Source organism: Anabrus simplex, chromosome 6 (assembly GCF_040414725.1).
Source record: "Anabrus simplex isolate iqAnaSimp1 chromosome 6, ASM4041472v1, whole genome shotgun sequence".
NCBI classification, from domain to species: Eukaryota; Metazoa; Arthropoda; class Insecta; order Orthoptera; family Tettigoniidae; genus Anabrus; species Anabrus simplex.
The window spans coordinates 155,382,315-155,404,590 of NC_090270.1; the positions used below are offsets into that span (position 1 = coordinate 155,382,315).

At 38.0% G+C, this 22,276-nt stretch overlaps 1 protein-coding gene across 1 annotated transcript in view; it reads left to right on the plus strand.

The window, feature by feature from the left end:
• The window catches only part of LRP1 (LDL receptor protein 1), a 744,558-nt gene that overhangs the window by 40,024 nt on the left and 682,258 nt on the right, over positions 1-22,276 (plus strand). The window contains exons 6-7 of the mRNA XM_068228249.1: positions 10,151-10,273; positions 17,453-17,707. Of these exons, the coding sequence (XP_068084350.1) occupies positions 10,151-10,273; positions 17,453-17,707 (378 nt within the window). The remainder of the gene's footprint in view (positions 1-10,150; positions 10,274-17,452; positions 17,708-22,276) is intronic.

A 22,276-nucleotide genomic window follows, 5' to 3' on the forward strand; every position in this document is an offset into this window, starting at 1 on the left:
TTTTTATATATTTAGGTATTATTCATAATGTTCGTACCATGGCCTTTCTTAATTGCCTCTTAAAGGTAGAATGATTATTATTTTGATAATACAAACATCCATTCCTGGAAAAGTACTGGATTTTATTGAGTGGTTGAGTACATAGATAATAAAAACAAAACCATTTCTGAGTGCTACCTTCATTGGAACATAACTGAAGTAATCTTACAGCTTGACATCAGGGTTATATTACAGAAAAGGTTCTTCTTCATCCCAGTGAACATTGTCATTGTCCTTAGCTAGTGACATGCAGTGGCCCAGAGCTTTATCATACAAGGCTTTGTCCTTTGGATGTTAATAGTTTCTCCACACCCATCTTCTTTAACTAACTTATCTTGTTCTTCTCTTTGATTTCTGAACAAGATTCTTAGAAGGATCTCCAGAAAGAGCCTGATGTATGTGACAAGAAAATTGTCCTGCTAAGGTTTGGTTTTTAAAACATAGAACTTACTGTGAAAATCAACAATGTCTTCTTTTTCTTTGCTTCCACTATTTATTTATTTATTTATTTATTTATTTATTTATTTATTTATTTATTTATTTATTAGTCAGGTTTTTGGAGGTTTTCTTCTTTTTGTCAGCGCAATACTGTTTTATCCTCTCTGAACGTAATTTTCTTTCTGCTTCTGGAATCACTCTTCCTATTCTCTGCTTGCTGATTTTTTGTCTGTAGTCTAGTGTGTTTATCTTTCAATATTTTGGTTTTGTATTTTAAATCTTCTATTGTAAGGTGCAACTCTCTCATGTCCTCTATAAGTTCTGTAATCCATCTAATATTATTCTTACTCGTACTCTTCCATAATTTTTCTATTATTTTTCTACTGATTCTATTTTCTGGTGACTGTATTAGATGGCCTAAGAATGATATTCATTTCTTTTTCATTGTGCTAGTCACAGGTTTTATTTCTTTATTAACTCTTTCATTGGAAGCTAGTCTCCAGACTCCGTTTACTTGATAATTTTTATTTAAACAGGTCCTCAGTATTCTCCTTTCTAACTTGAGTACTCTATCTATTGCAACTATGTTTGTTGTTTTGAATAATGTTTCACTTGCATATGTAATTTATGGCTGGGTGACTGTTTTGTAGTGTTTCAATTTGGTTGCTATTGAGAAACACTTTTTATTATATGTATTCTTGGTAACATGCTGTGCTGTAACCAGTTTATCTTTTCTATTTTTCCATGCTGGTTTCTCGTTCAGGTTATATGTGATTATTTCACCTGAATATTTAAATTTTTCTACAGTTTTTATTTCTTGGTCTCCCAGCTTAATTTTGTTTGCAAGCAGATGTTGAGTTAGCATAATTTCTGTTTTTTCAGATGAAATGTTCAAACCAATATTTTGAGCTATTTCCTGTAAAGATTTTATTTGTTGTTTTGTTTCTTGAATATCATTGGCCAGAAGAGCTAGATCATCAGCAACTCCTTTGCAGTTCAAATGTATGTTATCCTTCTGGATTCCAATTTTTATAATTTTTGGGTTGTTCTTGTACCATTCCCTCATAACATACTCTAGTGCACAGTTAAAAAGAAGAGGTGACAATCCGTCACTCTGTCTTAAACCAGCTGTTACCAAGAATGGTTCAGAAAGTTCTACTCTTAACTTAATTTTAGAAATTGTATTAGTTAGAGTAAGTTCAATCAGTTTGATTAGCTTGGGGTGAAGTCCGAAATGTCTTAAAATTTTTAATAATGATGGTGTGTGGATGGAGTCGTAAGCTTTCTTGAAATCTATAAATGTTATTGAAAGGGGCTTATTTTGTTTTCTCTGATATGCCATGACTAGCTTCAAAGTTATTATTTGTTCAGAACAGCTTCTCCAAGGTCTGAAGCCTCCCTGGTATTCACCTAACTCTTGATCAAGTTGTTCTTTAACCCTTAAATGCACAGCATTGCATATGTGCAAAGAAGAATATATTTGCTTATTATATCTGCTTTATGATTTTACAAGTGTCCATTACAAACAAACTCGCTAGGGGTCGCCAGTGTATTAAAAAATGAACAACCTTTTATTTCATGACTTTTTTTGCTAATCAGCTGGAGTGATGTAAACTTTGAAAAGTTAAAATAAAACAAAATATTGCCATTGATGCTTTCATGGCCTGTACTTATAGACATGGTATGGGCTTTTGGGCTTATGCCGTGTCAAGAAAATAAGGTGAAATTCTTTATGTTTCGCAGAGAACTGTGCTTTGCGTCATCAGAATAAAATCTTGACAGTCCACGATAAAGGCTTGTTTACCTCGGAGAATTCATGAGCCAGGACATCCCTAAGATTGAAGTCTGGTAGTAGCTGCAGTAATCGCACAGCTTTGCATATACCGTTGCATAAAACATTAAAAAATCTTGACATTTTGACTAATTGAAATAAATAAAAATATATTAATTTTGACAAATAATTTTAAAAATATTTCTCTGGAAATAATCTATTATTTTTGTAATGAAAAACCATCATATTTCAAAGAAATAATAAATTGCACATTTAAGGGTTAATCCAATTGTATAGTATCTTAGAGAAAATGTTATAGGTGCAGTCAAGGATGGAAATACCTCTATAGTTGTCTGGATTACTTCTTTCACCTTTCTTATGAATTGGATTAGTTATAGCTGTTGTCCATTGTTCTGGGAATTTTTCTGATATCCAAGTCTTCTGTATTATCATATGGAGGGATGTCTGAGTTGCACTGCCGGCATATTTCCACATCTCTGCAAAAACCTGGTCTTCTCCACATGCTTTGTAGTTCTTCATTTCTTTAAGCACTGTTTGAACTTCTTTTGCTGTAGGTGGGTTTATATTTTCTGGTTTTGTTTTCATCGCAGTATGTGTATCAGTTAATAAGAGCTTTACAGGTTCATCACTGTTCAAGAGCTCGTTAAATGCTACCGCCATGATTTCTGCTTTTTCCTTATTGTTATGCGCTATTTTTCCATTTTTATTTTTCAACAATAATGTGGGAGAGAGGGGGGGGATTGTATTTTTTCAGTAGTATTACCAAATAATCTCTAGAATTGGTTTTGTAATAATTTTCCTCAATAGAGTTTATTCAATCTTTCTGATATTTTCTCTTAATTCTTCTAATAGTTTGGGTGAATTCTTTTCTGACATTCTTGAGCTTCATGGCATTTTCTTCTGTTTTGTAGGTTTGAAATTTCAAGCAAGCTTGATGTCTTTTTTTCATGTATTCTATCACAATCAGAGGTACACTAGGCGTGTCTTTTCCTTGGATTTAATGGAGATAGATCTTCTGCATTCTGTTTAAGAATTGGTATTACGTCATCTAAATTGTCTGTCAGTCTTGTCATTCCTGTTCTTTGCTGATACTGGGCATTCTGGATTAAGTGATGAGGGTTGTATGTCCTTTTCTTTCCAGCTCTATTTTGTCTTTTTCTTAATGGAGTAAATTTAATCTTGATTTTAATTAAGTAATGATCTGAACAAGTGTCTGTTCCTCTTCAAACTTTGACATTGTGGATTTCCTTGTGAAAGACTTTGTCCTCACTCACTCACTCACTCACTCACTCACTCACTCACTCACTCACTCACTCACTCACTCACTCACTCACTCACTCACTCACTCACTCACTCACTCACTCACTCACTCACTCACTCACTCACTCACTCACTCACTCACTCACTCACTCACTCACTCACTCACTCACTCACTCACTCACTCACTCACTCACTCACTCACTCACTCACTCACTCACTCACTCACTCACTCACTCACTCACTCACTCACTCACTCACTCACTCACTCACTCACTCACTCACTCACTCACTCACTCACTCACTCACTCACTCACTCACTCACTCACTCACTCACTCACTCACTCACTCACTCACTCACTCACTCACTCACTCACTCACTCACTCACTCACTCACTCACTCACTCACTCACTCACTCACTCACTCACTCACTCACTCACTCACTCACTCACTCACTCACTCACTCACTCACTCACTCACTCACTCACTCACTCACTCACTCACTCACTCACTCACTCACTCACTCACTCACTCACTCACTCACTCACTCACTCACTCACTCACTCACTCACTCACTCACTCACTCACTCACTCACTCACTCACTCACTCACTCACTCACTCACTCACTCACTCACTCACTCACTCACTCACTCACTCACTCACTCACTCACTCACTCACTCACTCACTCACTCACTCACTCACTCACTCACTCACTCACTCACTCACTCACTCACTCACTCACTCACTCACTCACTCACTCACTCACTCACTCACTCACTCACTCACTCACTCACTCACTCACTCACTCACTCACTCACTCACTCACTCACTCACTCACTCACTCACTCACTCACTCACTCACTCACTCACTCACTCACTCACTCACTCACTCACTCACTCACTCACTCACTCACTCACTCACTCACTCACTCACTCACTCACTCACTCACTCACTCACTCACTCACTCACTCACTCACTCACTCACTCACTCACTCACTCACTCACTCACTCACTCACTCACTCACTCACTCACTCACTCACTCACTCACTCACTCACTCACTCACTCACTCACTCACTCACTCACTCACTCACTCACTCACTCACTCACTCACTCACTCACTCACTCACTCACTCACTCACTCACTCACTCACTCACTCACTCACTCACTCACTCACTCACTCACTCACTCACTCACTCACTCACTCACTCACTCACTCACTCACTCACTCACTCACTCACTCACTCACTCACTCACTCACTCACTCACTCACTCACTCACTCACTCACTCACTCACTCACTCACTCACTCACTCACTCACTCACTCACTCACTCACTCACTCACTCACTCACTCACTCACTCACTCACTCACTCACTCACTCACTCACTCACTCACTCACTCACTCACTCACTCACTCACTCACTCACTCACTCACTCACTCACTCACTCTACATGATTCTATCTGGTTAATGTTGCTGGGTTGTGGGTTCCACTTGAGAAAGTACGCCGATGACCTATGGTAAATCTCAACCTACGCAGAAGGACGTCTCCAACACGCTATCAGTCGGATACCATACTTGCATGTCGCCAAAATTAATCGCAAATATCAGGTCAATACAATATTTCAACTGATTCGCATGTGTCGCCAACAAATTTGCAATTAAAAATGAGTTATTACAGTCTTACACCTAGTTCTTATACTAAGTAGGCATTAAAAGAATTATGAAGTTTCACTATTCAACTTTTATTGACTATTCAGTCCAAATACTAAGGAAATGTTACCTAATATATTGTTGAAAATGTCTCACACAACGTAGATAGCTTCGTAATGTTATAAATATCTCAATCAGTTACAGTTAAGTTGAGATAAAAAGAAATTAAGTTTGGAAAACTTGTAATAAGTAGCTGAAATCTAGGCCATAATTATTGATTCATTAATACCTTGGCCTGTTGAAAATCTAAGTCACATATAAATAATGTTCGAAGAATCAATTGAAAAATTTAAAAAAATTAGTCAAGTAAAACATACTAAATAGAATTGTAAGAATTAGATGCATCCAATTGGTTAAAAATGAAAAGAAAATTACACTCATTACTATATACATCATTCCAGATTATAGTCTTTAAACAGAATGTAGAACGCAGTGAAAATAGCCAAATAAATAAATAATTCATTAAGATTTGGAATCTCTTCTCTCTGAGCTGAATTGCTCCTCAAAGTCACTTAAAGTTCTGTCATTTAACCTTTAACTCAAATATGACTGGTGAAACGAATGTCACTTTGTGCTAAACCTAATATCAGTGTCCATACACAGTAGAAAATCATATGGGAAAGCAATATCTGTTTTCTAAGGACTTCAGTTAAATAATATGCTTGAAAGTTCACTTCGTCTTCATGTTTCATAGGATCTGTCTGATCTCCATATAAGCAAACTCAGGTCCGCTCTAACTCGTGATTGATTTCAAATTAATACTATCATATGGCTTATGTGGTTAATTCACATAATTATTATCTTAATCCATGGTTAAAATTCAATTCAAGTGCATATCTGGCTGAATATAGCATTGCCAAGTGTATTTTATTAAATTTCTAACAAATTATACCACAAGTGGAAAAACTGGCATGTTAGAAGACTCTACCTTCATCTAAAAATCCGTATATGAATGACTAAGTCACCAGTGATGTGTCAACATGCTCACATAAAATCAGGAATTAGGTTATCATGTGTGAGAATACTTGAAAATGGTCATAAATAACTCAGTGAGGGCCTAAATATTATCATTATTAGCCTCTTGGCTCATTTGATGATCCTACATACTCAAACAACACTGTATTGATGGCATTGAGATCGTATCCTAACCTACTTTGAGTGTATCTGGGAATAAAAACAGCAGTTGAAAGCAGTACGTTTCAATATATATCTTAGAATGCATAATTTGCACGTAATATCATCTCACAGAAGACTACTATGACCAACCTCTCGAATAAAAATAATTATCACCATCACAACTTAACATCCGCTTATATTATTACTTCATTCACCATTTACCATTCCAAATATCACGTAATATCCATATCAATGCATTACAAGCACCCATCTCATTAAATACGATGCGTATGTGCCATAACCTTCACATATAAAAAACATTATTCTTACCGTCATAGTGTCAAAGAAAAGTGTATCATAATACTAAGCTGTACTACTATATTTCGTCGTAAACATTCCCTAAATACGATCTCTTAGCTTGCTATTCCGATAAAGCCATCAGACATGTATATTGACACTCATATTACACTTTAACTCTTCACTGATAATGATTTAAAATATCTATTACATTCTCTCACACCACATTGACAATGTTGCGAACGGCTTTCACTGGTATATTACGCCTACATATGGGATTGACAGTAACATCAGATGAATACCTACATCCATGTAATTACACTTCGATTATATAAACGCACGCACAATGTCACAAACATATCAACACCTAGCCAAAAATAAAGGTTTCTACTTACGAACAACGACTCATAGGGGACTTAACTTTGCTTATTGGACCCTGTTTGCCATCTCGCTGTTGGTCATCGGGAATGGTAGGCCTCGCTCCATGGTTCTGCTTTAGGTAATCGGGTCCATCTCGTCTTCTCAGCTGATTTTCAATCCTCCTGGGTCATCAACCTTGTAAAGCGCCACCATAGTTGGAGTAGTCTCTGCCTTGGTCTTTTACAACATCATAGTGGTCTCGGGTACGTTTGGAACAGAATAATACAATGTATTAGTTAGTGTTGTCATCTTGCAATTTATCTTCGTTTCGTAATGCCTATGATATCAGAATAAAATGTGCTCTGGGACGATTAGTCTCAATATAGTAGTTCTAATTGTGCTATTATTGGTCAAAACTCTCTCGTTTGCAGAGCGAATGTGATTTCTCCGTCTTTATTAGAAATGCACTTGACAGCTGGGTGGTTTCTGCTGTCTACGATATGCAGTATCAGACAAATATAAAACTTCTAAGTCCAGCCGTGACGTATTTGCTGCACCAGACTTGCTAACTCCTTTTGCTGGTCTTTGAATTTTGCGCAGTTATTTGATCTATGAAGTTGACGTTGAGCGGGCTGCCGCGGATTTTATCCTCCGTCAATATTTGATCTTTAAATCTGATAGCTGGCACCTTTCTTTGTTCGACTCTGTCTTGCTCGCAGTAGTACTGAATTGTGAAGAATGTTCTAATGGAAGTCTCTTTTTTCTTTAATAATTGGTTTAAATAATCCGCTTCTGTCATTCTTTTTTCACAGCCTTCTAAGTATGGTTCTTTCGGTGACTACCGGTTGAATGGATTATCATTTCGGTTCGTACCGATGTTAGTTGCTTTCACATTGACCTTTTAATGGCTTGAACTCCATTTTTATTCCTACTGATCCAAATATAGAACGGTGAAATGGCACAATACATACATACATACATACATACATACATACATGGTCTAGCTGCCATTATCCTTTTGTCCAATCAGAATGTTGCCAAGTTTTAAGTTTGTGTGGTTTTCTTTTAAAATATCTAGATTTGGAAATTAGTCCATGGGTTCTGCAAATTTTTATGAGTCTTTGGCCATTTCTGTTAGTATATTTATGAAGAGCCCACTTTCCTACTATGTCTCGATACTTCTTTTCCTTACCCAGTTGAGCGTTGAAGTCCCCTTTAAGGATCTTGATGTTATTCATATTTATTTTATTCATTGTCTGATCAAGGAGATCCCAGAGTATTTGTTAGGAATTTTTTTTTCATTGGTAGGGGCATGGGCGTCCGACTCGTTGGCTGAATGGTCAGCGTACTGACCTTCGGTTCAGAGGGTCCCGGGTTCGATTCCCGGCCGGGTCGGGGATTTTAATCGCTTCTGATTAATTCTTCTGGCTCGGGGACTGGGTGTTTGTGTCCGTCCCAACACTCTCCTCTTCATATTCACACAACACACTACACTACCAACCACCACAGAAACACGCAATAGTGATTACATCCCTCCATATAGGGTTGGCGTTAGGAAGGGCATCCGGCCGTAAAACAGGGCCAAATCCACATGTGCGACACAGATCGCACCCGCGACCCCACAGGTGTGGGAAAAGCGGTAGGAAAAGAATTGGTAGGGGCATGGGCATTTATAATGGTGTAAAGTTTGTTTGTGGTTTGTAAAATTAGAATTGCAATTCTCAGTGAGATGGCTTTAAAATCAATTACGGAATGTATTATTTTCAAATTTACTATAAATCCTGTACCAAATTGGGGCAATGTTTCATGACCCTTTGGCTTGGCTTCCCATTGTACACTCTATAACCTTGAGATTCAAATGGATCTTCTGTTAAATTTCTCATTTCTTGGAGCCCTACCACAAGAATATTTTGCCTATCTAATTCATCTGTGAAGTTCTTGAGTTTTATGGTTTTCGGTAAGGAGTTAATATTGTGCGTCGCAATGTAGGTTTTCTATGTTTGTATGTTTGGTTATATGTATGTTTTTTGAGTGTTCATATTCATTCTTGTCTTTTAGGTGACTACCCACCGAATCTGATGTAGTCTTCTCCATCCTTAAGGGGTTGGACGGTGGAATTCTTTTACTAAAAAACTTTTCCATATCTGACTATCAAAGGTTATCAACCTTAAGTAAAGCAAGCTCCGATTTACAACTACGGTTGTTAGCCGCAGAAGATATTTATTCAGCTGCCACTAACGTGTGAAACAGACGCTGTTGGGGTACCGCCACTAACATGTGGAACCGTCGTGCCCTTCATTGCCTCAAGATGTTCATTTTCTGGCTGTAATTTTATGGCTTCCATTATATGATGATTGCAGTCTTTGCTAGGAGCACCATGGGCACTACTACTATTCCGAGCATACTTGCGTTTTTTTTTTTTCCAATTTTCTGGATTCAATTTTCTCTTCCTACTCTTCTCATTTTCTTGTGCATTAACTAAACACTCTAAATCAAAATCACACATTGTTCCACAAGAAATGTTGTGGTAAAATATTACTACTATGTGTTCTACTGCTCATGTGCAGCATAGCAGACTGTGACTAAGAACATTAAGGAATATTACATCAACTGCATTAGCACAGTTTGGAAAAAATCTCCATTCTTCCACCTGATTATCTATGTGACTAGAACAGTGTGGCAAATATTCTTCTCTCAAATGATACATCTATGCCTTCTAAACAATAAAAAACACAAAATGCAAAATAACAGAAAATTGACTTAGTGCATTTTGGAATCCACCTCTTCAGTTGAAAGTGGATATATAAAATTGATTTTAAACTTACAGGTGATTTTATTGAGAAAACATTTTCCTTTTTCAGTGTGAATATAATTTTGAATTTTTAAAATTTTAAATTTGTTAACTATATTTTTCTCCATATTGCTATATATATTTAGGAAACAAGACTCTAAATATTGATTTTTTTTTTTAATCTCTAAAGTTTTTATCCAAAAAAAAATGATAGTCACATATAATAATACAGTTTATTTTATTCAAAACTTTAATGCCCTAAAGACAACATTTACTTTTTTGATAGTTTATAGCAGTAAATGATTTGACTAAACTACAGCTGATGATGCTTTTTCTTTTCAGATGCTGATGAATGTGATGTAGATGGTTCTTGTGATCAGATGTGCATCAATACTGAAGGATCATTCCGTTGCTCATGTAGTTCTGGTTATGTACAAAGAGATATGAGCTGCAAAGCTGTTAATGGTGAGTCTTGTGTTGATCTTGCTGACCAGACATTCTGTAATCTTTGTTTATGCTTCCATATAATTGGTGTGCTTGACTGATTACAAATCAAAAATATGGATATTACCTGTATTTTTAAATGATTATTTTAGATTTTATTTATAGCTGGTTTACTATACACCTTTGATTACTTTTGCATTTTATAATATTACTAATATATCTGAGTTGTCTGTTTGATAACCCTTCACATTTTAATTTTTTAATGCTTGAAATTACAATTTGCTTTACGTCGTACCAACACGGATAGGTCTTACGGCGATGATGAGATGGGATGGGGCTAGGAGTGGGAAGGAAGTGACTGTGGCCTTAATTAAGGTACAGCCCCAGCATTTGCCTGTGTGAAAATGGGAATCTTAAAATTTATTGATCAATCAATGCCCGGTTCAGGTACCACACCACATACATCAGATATTTTGATCTATGCTGTAAGCAGGAGGGAAATGGAAAGAAGGTGGCAGTATTATATTGTCTTCATGCTTTGCAGACGTACTCGGTTCATAGAAAACATTCAGTTGGAAGTATGCCTCATTCTTTTCTGAGAGAGTGTTTAATGGATGTTGGTAAAGAGTGATCATCTCCACTTGGGTGATGATGATGATGATGATGATGATGATGCTTGTTGTTTGAAGGGGCCTAATATCTAAGGTCATCGGCCCTCTCCACTCGGGAAAAACAATGTAGTGAGAACTTCTGTGCCCAAATTGGTGGGTTTGATCCCAGCTGGTGTAGTGGTATTTGAAGGTGTTCAGATATGCCACCCTTATGTTAGTAGATTTGAGGACATTTAAAAGAACTTCTATGGGTACTAAATTCCTACACTTTGACATTTCCAAAATAATGTGAATTTGGTTAGAGGGATGTTAATGATACACAATGTAGAGAGGTATGGTCACAAATGTTGTAAAGTACTCTGAAGACGAAATGACTGCTGGAAGTGACTATAGTCTACTGGAACCTTTAAAAGAACATGTTTAATAGAGAGGCAGATTAGACTGACATTGTTGTGAGTTCCAGTAAAATAATTCATCTTACAGTTTATAGTAACATTTGAATGTTCTTACTTTAGCTTATTCCCTGCTTCTAGAATGAAGAGGTCCTTGTTTCAATCAATCAATACTGATCTGCATTAAGGGCAGTCGCCCAGGTGGCAGATTCCCTATCTGTTGCTTTCCTAGCCTTTTCCTAAATGATTTCAAAGAAATTGGAAATATATTGAACGTCTCCCTTGGTAAGTTATTCCAACCTCTAACTCCCCTTCCTATAAATAAATATTTGCCCCAGTTTGTCCGCTTGAATTCCAACTTTATCTTCATATTGTGATCTTTCCTACTTTTATAAATGCCATTCAAACTTATTCGTCTACAAATGTCATTCCTCGCCATCTCTCCGCTGACAGCTCGGAACATACCACTTTGCAGGTTATAAATTTCATCTTCTTTGTCCGTATTGAAGATCTACTTGTGATACAAATTCTTATAATTTTGTTATTATAGGAATTTGTATCACATACCACTTAGTCGAGCAGCTCTTCTTCTTTCTCTCAGTTCTTCCCAACCCAAACTTTGCAACATTTTTGTAACGCTACTCTTTTGTCGGAAATCACCCAGAACAAATCGAGCTGCTTTTCTTTGGATTTTTTCCAGTTCTTGAATCAGGTAATCCTGGTGAGGGTCCCATACACTGGAACCATACTCTAGTTGGGGTCTAACCAGAGACTTATATGCACTCTCCTTTACATCCTTACTACAACCCCTAAACACCCTCATAACCATGTGCAGAGATCTGTACCCTTTATTTACAATCCCATTTATGTGATTACCCCAATGAAGATCTTTCCTTATATTAACACCTAGATACTTACAATGATCCCCAAAAGGAACTTTCACCCCATCAACGCAGTAATTAAAACTGAGAGGACTTTTCCTATTTGTGAAACTCACAACCTGACTTTTAACCCCGTTTATCAACATACCATTGCCTGCTGTCCACCTCACATTTTCGAGGTCACGCTGCAGTTGCTCACAATCTTGTAACTTGTTTATCACTCTATAGAGAATAACATCATCCGCAAAAAGCCTTACCTCTGATTCCACTCCTTTACTCATATCATTTATATACAGGGTGAAGCGTAATTTGCGCACTCGGGCGTCGCAGCGCGACGCCTCACATGCCAGCAATAAAAAAATGTCTCTTACAAAATTTCGTCTTGCGAGTATATCCGGCAGAAAAACGACGTTGAAGAGTAGCAATCTGGCAACACTGTAACCACATGTAGGGTAACTACCTCTGTCAGCAGAAGTTAGTTGTACTGTACAGTTGGTGCAGTGGATAGAGTTTTGGGTTAGCATGCAGGAGGTCGAGTGGTCGATCCTGGGTTGAGGCGTATGTTGTTTATTTCGTAAATGTAGTCCAGGTGGTGTGGTATCTGGCATCTTAATCGTCAACAGCGATTGCAGTGAGTCCTCTGGAAACCATTTACACTTACATACTACGATCCTAGAAATGGAAGAACAATAGTTTTCATTGGTCAGCTTTGAAAGGCGCCCTGTCCACATCGTGGGTGTGAATTTATTCACACCACTTCATCTACTAGATGTGTAACCTGTTTGTTTCAGCTGTCTATTTCTTATTAGTCTAACCAGGTATTTGTTGTTTCAGTGTTACAAAATGTTGTAAATGTAGGATACATGTGACCTCAGAAACGGTGTTTTACTGTATTACAGTAGGTAATGTCAGATGGAAATTAGCAAATAAAAAATGCTCCTCAACCCAGGATCGAACCATCGACCTCCTGCATGCCAACCAAAAACTCTACCCACTGCACCAACTGTATAGCACGACGTGAACGTGCTGACAGCGGTAGTTACCCTACATATGGTTACAGTGTTGCCAGATTGCTACTCTTCAACGTCCGTTTTCTACCGGATTTACTCGCAAGAGACATTTTTTTATTGCTGGCATGTGAGGAGTCGCGCTGCGACGCCCGAGTGCGCGAATTACGCTTCACCCTGTATATAAGAAAACATAAAGGTCCAATAAGACTGCCTTGAGGAATTCCCCTCTTAATTATTACAGGGTCAGATAAAGCTTCAGCTACTCTAATTCTCTGAGATCTATTTTCTAGAAATATAGCAACCCATTCAGTCACTCTTTTGTCTAGTCCAATTGCACTCATTTTTGCCAGTAGTCTCCCATGATCCAACCTATCAAATGCTTTAGACAGGTCAATCGCAATACAGTCCATTTGACCTCCAGAATCCAAGATATCTGCTATATCTTGCTGGAATCCTACAAGTTGAGCTTCAGTGGAATAACCTTTCCTAAAACTGAATTGCCTTCTATCGAACCAGTCTAATATGTCTAATAAAATCAGAAAGAATGCCTTCCCAAAGCTTACATACAATGCATGTCAAACTTACTGGCCTGTAATTTTCAGCTTTATGTCTATCACCCTTTCCTTTATACACAGGGGCTACTATAGCCACTCTCCATTCATCTGGTATATCTCCTCCGACCAAACAATAATCAAATAAGTACTTCAGATATGGTACTATATCCCAACCCATTGTCTTTAGTATATCCCCATAAATCTGATCAATTCTAGCTGCTTTTCTAGTTTTCAACCTTGGTCTTTTTTGCAAGATTTAAATCTGTATCGTACCTACACAAAACTCAGGGAGATAGTTTTATTTAAAAGCGATTTAAAAAAAAATGTATTTTAATGTTCCTAGTTTGTTTGTTTGTTTGTTTGTTTGTTTGTTTGTTATTTTATTATGTAAGACTAGTAGACTTCTTTCCAAGCTATTTTAGATAACTCTCCAAAGAGAATGTTTCCTGAAAGTCGAGAGCGCTCTTTTGAGTTGCCTATGCTTTGGATAAATCATGATATAAAGAACCTATAACCAAAGAGGAGGTTTTAACAGTGATACACCAAGAAAAGAGCCTCAAAACTGGAATCTCAACCACTTTAAGGAAAATACAACGTTCATTAGTGAGCAGTTCGCTGCATGATCAGTAAACAGTCCAGTCTGCATAATACCATATCCATTTGCAACTTGCCCTGTGATAACTGGAGTGAAGACTAGCATCATACAACCAGTATCTTACAAGTTTGGTTGACATACAAACTTCTTTAGCCCCAGGGTTCTTCTGAATTATAAGTAGCAATATGTGGCAATAAGCTGCAATAGTCCATGGGTGACTAATGGCGAGGTATGTCCTCAGTACTATCTGTATTTAATCAATTTTGACCTTCTTACCACTGCTTGACTTTTACAAGCAATACCACACAGGGTGTAAAACAAGGTAGCGCACCCTCACTATTGCTATTCATTACTATTAGGGACAGTATTCTTAAAATCCTGAAAAGAGAACAAGATAGAGAACTACACACATTGGTATTTGCTGTCCAACTCGTTGGCTGAACGGTCAGCGTACTGGCCTTTGGTTCAGAGGGTCTCGGGTTCGATTCCCGCCCGGGTCGGGGATTTTAACCTTAATTGGTTAATTCCAATGGCACGGGGACTGGGTGTATGTGTTGTCTTCATCATCATTTCATCCTCATCATGATGCGCAGGTCGCCTACGGGCGTCAACTAGAAAGACCTGCACCTGGCGAGCCGAACCCGTCCTGGGATATCCCGGCACTAAAAGCCATACGACATTTCATTTCAGTTCATTTCATTGGTATTTACTGACAATGTAGCCATCTGGGGAGAGACAGAGGTAGAGGTACAAACTAGGGTAGCAAAGTTTAAGCAGTATGAGATGAAAGTTAGTACAACAAAAACTGTTACACCGAAAATGAGTAGGAAAGATACTAGCTGCCACACTGAAAGTGAGTGAAGTTAGTAAATGGCAAGCATGTGAAATAAAGGTTCTATGAACTATCCTTCAAAAATCACAAAGGACCATGTAAGGAACGATGACATCAGAATGGCTGTGGACTCCATAAATGAGAAACTAAGGACTTCGGGACTAACATGGCATGGACATGTGAAGTGAATGTCTGGCACAAGAACACCACATGCCTAGAAAGAAGGGTTGAAGGAAGAAGGCCTGTGGGAAGACCAATGAAGAGATGGCTACATGAGCTGAGAGAGGATGTGGAGAGAAGAGGAGGGAATTGTGAGTCAGTGGTGAGAAAATTTGTCTCTGGACAGACAATGATGGCAAAGACTCATTCAATACCACCGTGCCCAGCACGCAAGGTTTTTTTGTGATAATGATGATGATGATGATTTTTAAAAAAGTTAAAAAATTCTTTATGCTCGACGATGCCGAAATATAAATATTATATGCCAGAAAACTGAATCTTAATGAGGCTCATTATAGTTCAAGTTTCATTATGATACAGGTTCTTCACCAATCAGAGTTCAGATTTTCATTATGATACAACTGTTTGACCAATTAGGTAAGGATATCAAAACGAAACATGTCGGACACATATATTAACATCAATACACCATCTACTTCCAATATTCCACAACCACATGGCACATTCCCGCAAATTCACTTCACCAGCTGTACAATAAACAATTTGTATTTGAAATAAAGCTAGGTTATGATAACCTTCTATCAAAGCTTTGAAAACATATGACATTGTGAAGGTCTCTGATTCACTCATGGAAAATCAATAACCCAGTGTGTGCGCTCTGCGTTCTGTTCAGTAAACTGAACTGTCAAGCGACATCTTGACAGAAATTTAAGAATATTTAAAAATAGAGTTATAATTATCGTCGAGCATAAACAGTCGTATGCAACTCGCCTATAATGGCAATTAAAACACTTGTACGGAAATTATAAAATTCGTTTCACTTGTTTTTTAAACATACTTGTGTCTTGATTATTGCCATTATAGGCTTGTTGCATAATGCACTATTTTTTTTTAGTTCCGTTTGGGCCTGCTATGGACCACGTGGTTCTTATCTCTAACAGCTTTCTTCTTTGACCAGTACTCCTTCATTCTTGCACTGTGAATGTCTTTTCGCTCCTGAGTCCATTTCACACCTCCTCCTGGACGTACTGTTTTTTCTGTTAGTGACTGGAGAGAGTTTGATGTTCTGATCAACGTTCTGTACCTATTCCTGTCATAAATTACACTGGGAGCAATGTCCAATTCTTGAAGGTCTTTTCTGACGAGTCTTGCCCACTTGGCATTAGTCGCTTTCCCTCTAGAGATGGGGTGGAAGATTCTGGAGGTGAGCCTCTGATTGTCCATTCTCATGACATGACCGTAGAAGTTCAATCTCCTCTTCCTCATAGATGTTGTAATGCTCTTCAATTGTTGGTACAGTTCGTTGTTGTGCCTGATTCTGTACTTGCCTTCTTCTTTAATGGGGCCCATGATTTTTCTCATGGATCTTCCTTTCCTTCAGCTCCAGTTTTCTAAGTTGCCCTTTTCTTACCATGTTTAGGCATTCTGAGGCGTATAGTACTGACGGTCTCACTACAGTAGTGTAATGCACTATTATTATATGGCTATTATAATTTAAGGAAAGCAGTAGTAAACTGCCTGACGCCTGATCATGCGTAATATCTGCATCCCATGAGAAGTCGCGGCAGCTTGTAGGTGCGACGCGAGTAACAGATATTACACTAAGCTACAAAATTTAGTTGTGATAAACAGTGCAAGCGATGTGCGTTCACTATTAAATGGTTCATTATACAGTACTTACAGTAAATGTGTAACTAAAGCACAGTTATTGCACTACCAATTTTAAACTTCACAAGAGCACCTTTGTTCACAAGAATCACCACAGATGGAACCCACGTAATTTCAGGCCTTGAAACTTGAGATTAGCCTATGTGCAGCAGCCATGCTTACCCTCTGCACCCCTTACCCCGCATGCACACAACTTGTCATCAGACGACCGTAGTAGTACGCCTCATTATGGCAACACTTTTGGTTTTTATGATTTCCTTATAATTACACAACCTTTGATGGTGCACTTTGAGGATTCAACCAGCCTCTGGGCTGAAGACGTAACAGATAGACTCTATAATGTACCCACTCTGTACTGCAGACTGCTGATGAGACTTGCTGATTTGAAGCAAACCGTAATGTGATATGTGAACCTGTATCAAATTTTGATTTCTCCTATCAGAAAACTTATTCAAACATACATTTTTGTATTTACAGTGCCTCCTGAAGAGCCAGCAACCATCTTGTCAAGCACTTCTGAGGACGTGCGACGACTGTACCTGAACGGCACTGACTATCCTGGAAATAATTCCCTAGCTCAGAAACACGTGTTAGCACTGGACTTCGATCATCGAAACCGTAGTGTATGCTATATTCATCAACCTGGTTTACAGACTGTTCTGAGCTGCTCTAAAGTTGACAATATGTTGGACACATGGGACCTGCCTGCACCATCCATGTTCAAACTTGGCCGTGAGTACATTTTTTGCAATGGGAGGGCTATAGCAGATATTTTGCAGCATGTATTGAATGAGGGTTTAAATCCACTCTGAAGAAATGGCAGTGTTTTATGCAGAACAGTATTTTTCTCAATGATATAATGTAATGTATCTATCTTTTTGTGGACAAATATTAAAATTGTTTTTCTAATTCAAGATATCTCTTATGTTATTTTCATGTTGACAAATTTTTCTAGTAATCAACTTTTTAATATTATATGTTGTAGTTGGGTCATCATTTCACTGACTGGTTTGATACAGCACTCTGAAGTGAATATTTATGTAAACTGCTGATTGTCTAATTTATGAAATCACTTACACAATCTCCATAAGTGATTACTACTTCCCTGTGCTTACTTGTTCTATAATCTACACGGCATGTGCACATTTTTTTTCTTCTTTTACTCTATTGATTCTTTTCCTTCTTTTTACCATGTGCTTTTTTCTCTTTTATATACAAAATTATATTACTATTAACAACAGCAACAGCAGCAGCAGCAACAACAACAACAACAACAACAACAACAACAACAACAACAACAACATGACCAACCTTTTTATACTCAAGTTCATAAAAAACCAGAACACCTTGAAAGACTAGATATAGGAAGTTCATATTCACAGGATGTGCATTAGTATGTTCTGAAGAAATGATTAGCATTTGAACCATGTCGGCTCGCAGGTTCAAGGTCCTCATCGAGAATTCGGCGCACTGCTACTGACTGGTAAAATGCGCCTGCGGCTCTCATTGTCACTATAACCGAAGGTAATGGATCAGTGTGACTTGAGTAGACATGCAGGATGTTTCGCAGATGTATGCGAGAACCATACCATCAAATTAGTGAGTGTGAAAGAGGGCGCATTATTGGCATGAGAGGACTTGATGTATCCATCTGGGAAATTGCTGTTTGTTTGGGACGAAGTATGTTGGAAGTGCAACGGGTGTGTACAGAATGGTTCACAGAAGGCCCTAGAACACGATCAGATGGGTCTGATCGCACCAACCAGACCACCCACCCCCAAGAAAATTGACACCTCATCCGAATGGCATTGCAGGACAGTTCTGCGTCCTCCTCGGCTCTGGTACAACAGTGGAACAGTGTAACACATTGTAAACTATCAGTAGTGACAGTCCGTTGCCGTTTATTATGGTCTGGGTTACCGGCACGTTGTCCACTTCTCCACCTACCTTTGACTAATGAGCATAAACATGCTAGAGTGCAATGGTATATGGAACGACATCACTGGGGACAGGGATGGCAGCAGATAGTGTTTTCGAATGAATCCAGGTTCTGTTTGTTTGAGAAAGATGGCTGCATTTTGGTTCGCCGCAGCCAGGGGGAGAGGCATCACATTGACTGCATTCATACAAGACATACAGCACCAACTCGAGGCCTTATGGTGTGGGGTGCTATTGAGTACAACCACAAATCACATTTAGTGTGTGTCCAGGGCACTGTGACCAGTTTGACCTATGTGAATGACATCCTGCGACCCGTAGCCATACCCTTTCTGCATGACACCCCAGACACCATATTTCAGCTGGACAATGCGCGACCATATGCTGCTGCACGAACACGTGCCTTCTTGTTGTCACAGGATGTCAGACTATTGCCCTGGCCCACCCGATCACCGGACTTGTCGCCAATCGACAATGTGTGGGATATGGTGAGACGACGGGTGTAGCACTGTGACCCAATGCCAACCACCAAAGATGAATTATGGAACCAGGTGAATGCACCATGGATGGCTATACCCCAGGACACCATTCACGCCTTATACACGTCGATTGCATCACGCATGGAGCAAGTTATCAGTGCCCATGGAGGACTCAGGTGCCTACTAGGCAACAGGACACATGCTGAACTTAGGTGACTGAAATACTAATCGTTTCTGCAGACATACTAAAGAACATGTCCTGTGAATATGAACTTCTATCCCTAGTCTTTCAAGGTGTTCTGCTTTTTATGAACATGAGTGTATTTCTAATTAGCTACTACATCCTATGTCTGTCCTGATCTGTTTGCCCATATGTATGTCTTGATTTACCCCTACTGTTCATACCACCTCTCTTCCTGCCAAAATTAACAGAACAAGTCCTGATGAAGTCAAATATAGAAAGACAGAAACATCAAAAGCAACACTTAATATTATGAATAATATAACAATTTATTTATTATTAGTAGCAAATTCTCCCAATATTGGAAGACGTTAAGCAAATAACTCAATCATTTCTTCTGTGGGTTGTTCTTATTTTTCCAATAGGTTTTCATTCTTTCCGAGAAGGCTTGTTTATGTTCTGCGAACCACTTTGGCTTGTACTGTTTTTGTTGTGGTTGCTCTGATGTAGCTTCCCAATTATTTACTTATGCCTAAAGATGTCTGTTGAACTTATGTTTGAGTTTTTGAGATCCTTTCGAAGTTCGTTAAGCCAGGGTGTTAAGTTCTTAAGCGAGGTTATGTAATCTATTAACCTTTTTGTCAATCAATTTTCTGGTAAACTAGTCAGATGGCTGGAGAATTTCATTCATCTTTTTCTAATGTCAATTTCGATGTTTAAGAACTTTTCTGTAACCTGTAGGCCTAACCATGTTGGGTGTATCTTGCCCCTAAGTTTTTCATAATGATCTTCCTCTCTTATTTTTTTATTTCTTCAAGTTCTTGCTTTCTGTTGAGTGTCAATGTTTCACTTGTGTAAAGGACTGTTGATTTTATGACTGTGTTGGAATGCTGAATTTTTGTATATCTTGACATGGATTTTTTGATGTAAATGTTTTAGACTAACCCTAATGCACTTTTAATTTTTCGGAGATGAGTTTGTTGTGAGATCTTTTCAAGGTCTGTCGGTTTGATAAATTCTCCAAGGTATTTAACCCATTCACATACCATTTAATTGAACTTACTTATCTCTTGGTGTACCATTTATTTTCATCACTTTACATGATATTATCACCGACATTGAAAAAGCATGCTTTACAGCAACCTAATGAGAGAAAATATCCAAACTACTGTCAGATGTACTTTTTAAAAGTCTTTGTGTGTATGGTAGATCATAAAACAGTCATCTACATGCAGTGCCACCTTGCACTGGGGGGCATTCAAATGAAAGAACTGCTATATGCCATGATATGCAGACATAACTCTGATCCCTTATACATCCAGAATACTAATTCAATAATAAAAGAAACAGGATAAATAACAAATTAAACTTACAAATTGATTAGGACAAGTTTGTGTTTAGGACAGCGTTGGGAACAAGAAAAGCAATCTTGGTTCTCTGAACAATTTTAGAAGGACAGTGGAGATAAGTAGAAACGCCTATGTAGCATTTTGTAGATATTGGAAAGGCTATTGAAAAGGCTTTTGATATTGTGCGTTGGTACAAACTATTCAAATTCTTAAAGCTAATTGGTTTGGACTGGTAAGACAGGAGGCTGATACTACGACTCTATATAGTATACAGACCGTGATGATATATATCAGAGGAAGTATCCAGGTAGCAAAAAATCAGAAAAGATGTAAGGCAGGGCTGCTCTGTCTCACCGCATCTCTTTATTGTATTCATTCAAGAAGCCATAAAGAAGTTTAAGGCAAGTGAAAAAGGACTTAGAATAAATGGGGACCGTATCCAATGCATTTGGTTTTCAGATGACATACCAATTGTAGCAGACTCCGAGAAGGAGTTGTCAAAGATGCTGAATGTATTGCCATCAGCTTTGTCAAACTTACACTTAAACATTAATATTAAGAAGACCAAGGCATTAGGTGTGAATAAACATCCTGAATGAATTCACACCAACATCAAACTTACTGACACGGTAGTGGAATAAGTCACCAGTTTCCCTTATTTAGGAAGTCTAATAATCAATGACAACATGTGCAGTAAAGAGATCAGAAGGCAAATGATGCTTGCCAAACAGGCAATGAGGGACATGATTTGATCAGTGCAATAGATTTTAGTATTAAAAATACATTTTTGATGTCTTTTGTATGGAGAGTGCTAATGTATGAATGTGAATCTTGGAAAATCAGAGATCAGGATTGGAAACAATTTGAAGCATTTCAGATTTTTTTCTGGAGACAAATGCTATGGATTAAATGGATTGAAAAGAGAACAAACAAAAGCATCCTGGAAGAAATTCAAGGGAAGACAGAACTGATGCTAACAATGCAGAGAAGAAGGGCTTAATTTACTAGTCACATCTTGCAACATAATACCTATCTAATCAATCTGCTGAAAGGAAAAATCATGGCGAAGAAAGGCCGAGGATGACCGAGGGGGGGAAAATTCCTTCAAGACTTGGCACAGAATCTTCATTTTGGTTCCTTCTGTGAAATGAAATGAGGAGCTGAGGACAGGGAACAATGGTTGCATAAACAAGGCATTGATTTAGAATTTGATGATACAGAGTGTAAACTATTTAATTACTCAGTTAGCCTGGACTTTATACTTCATGAATTATCATTACTATTTTAAACATTTGAATTAAATATGTATTAATGATTTTTTAAATATTGTAATTTCATTATAAGAAAATAAGCT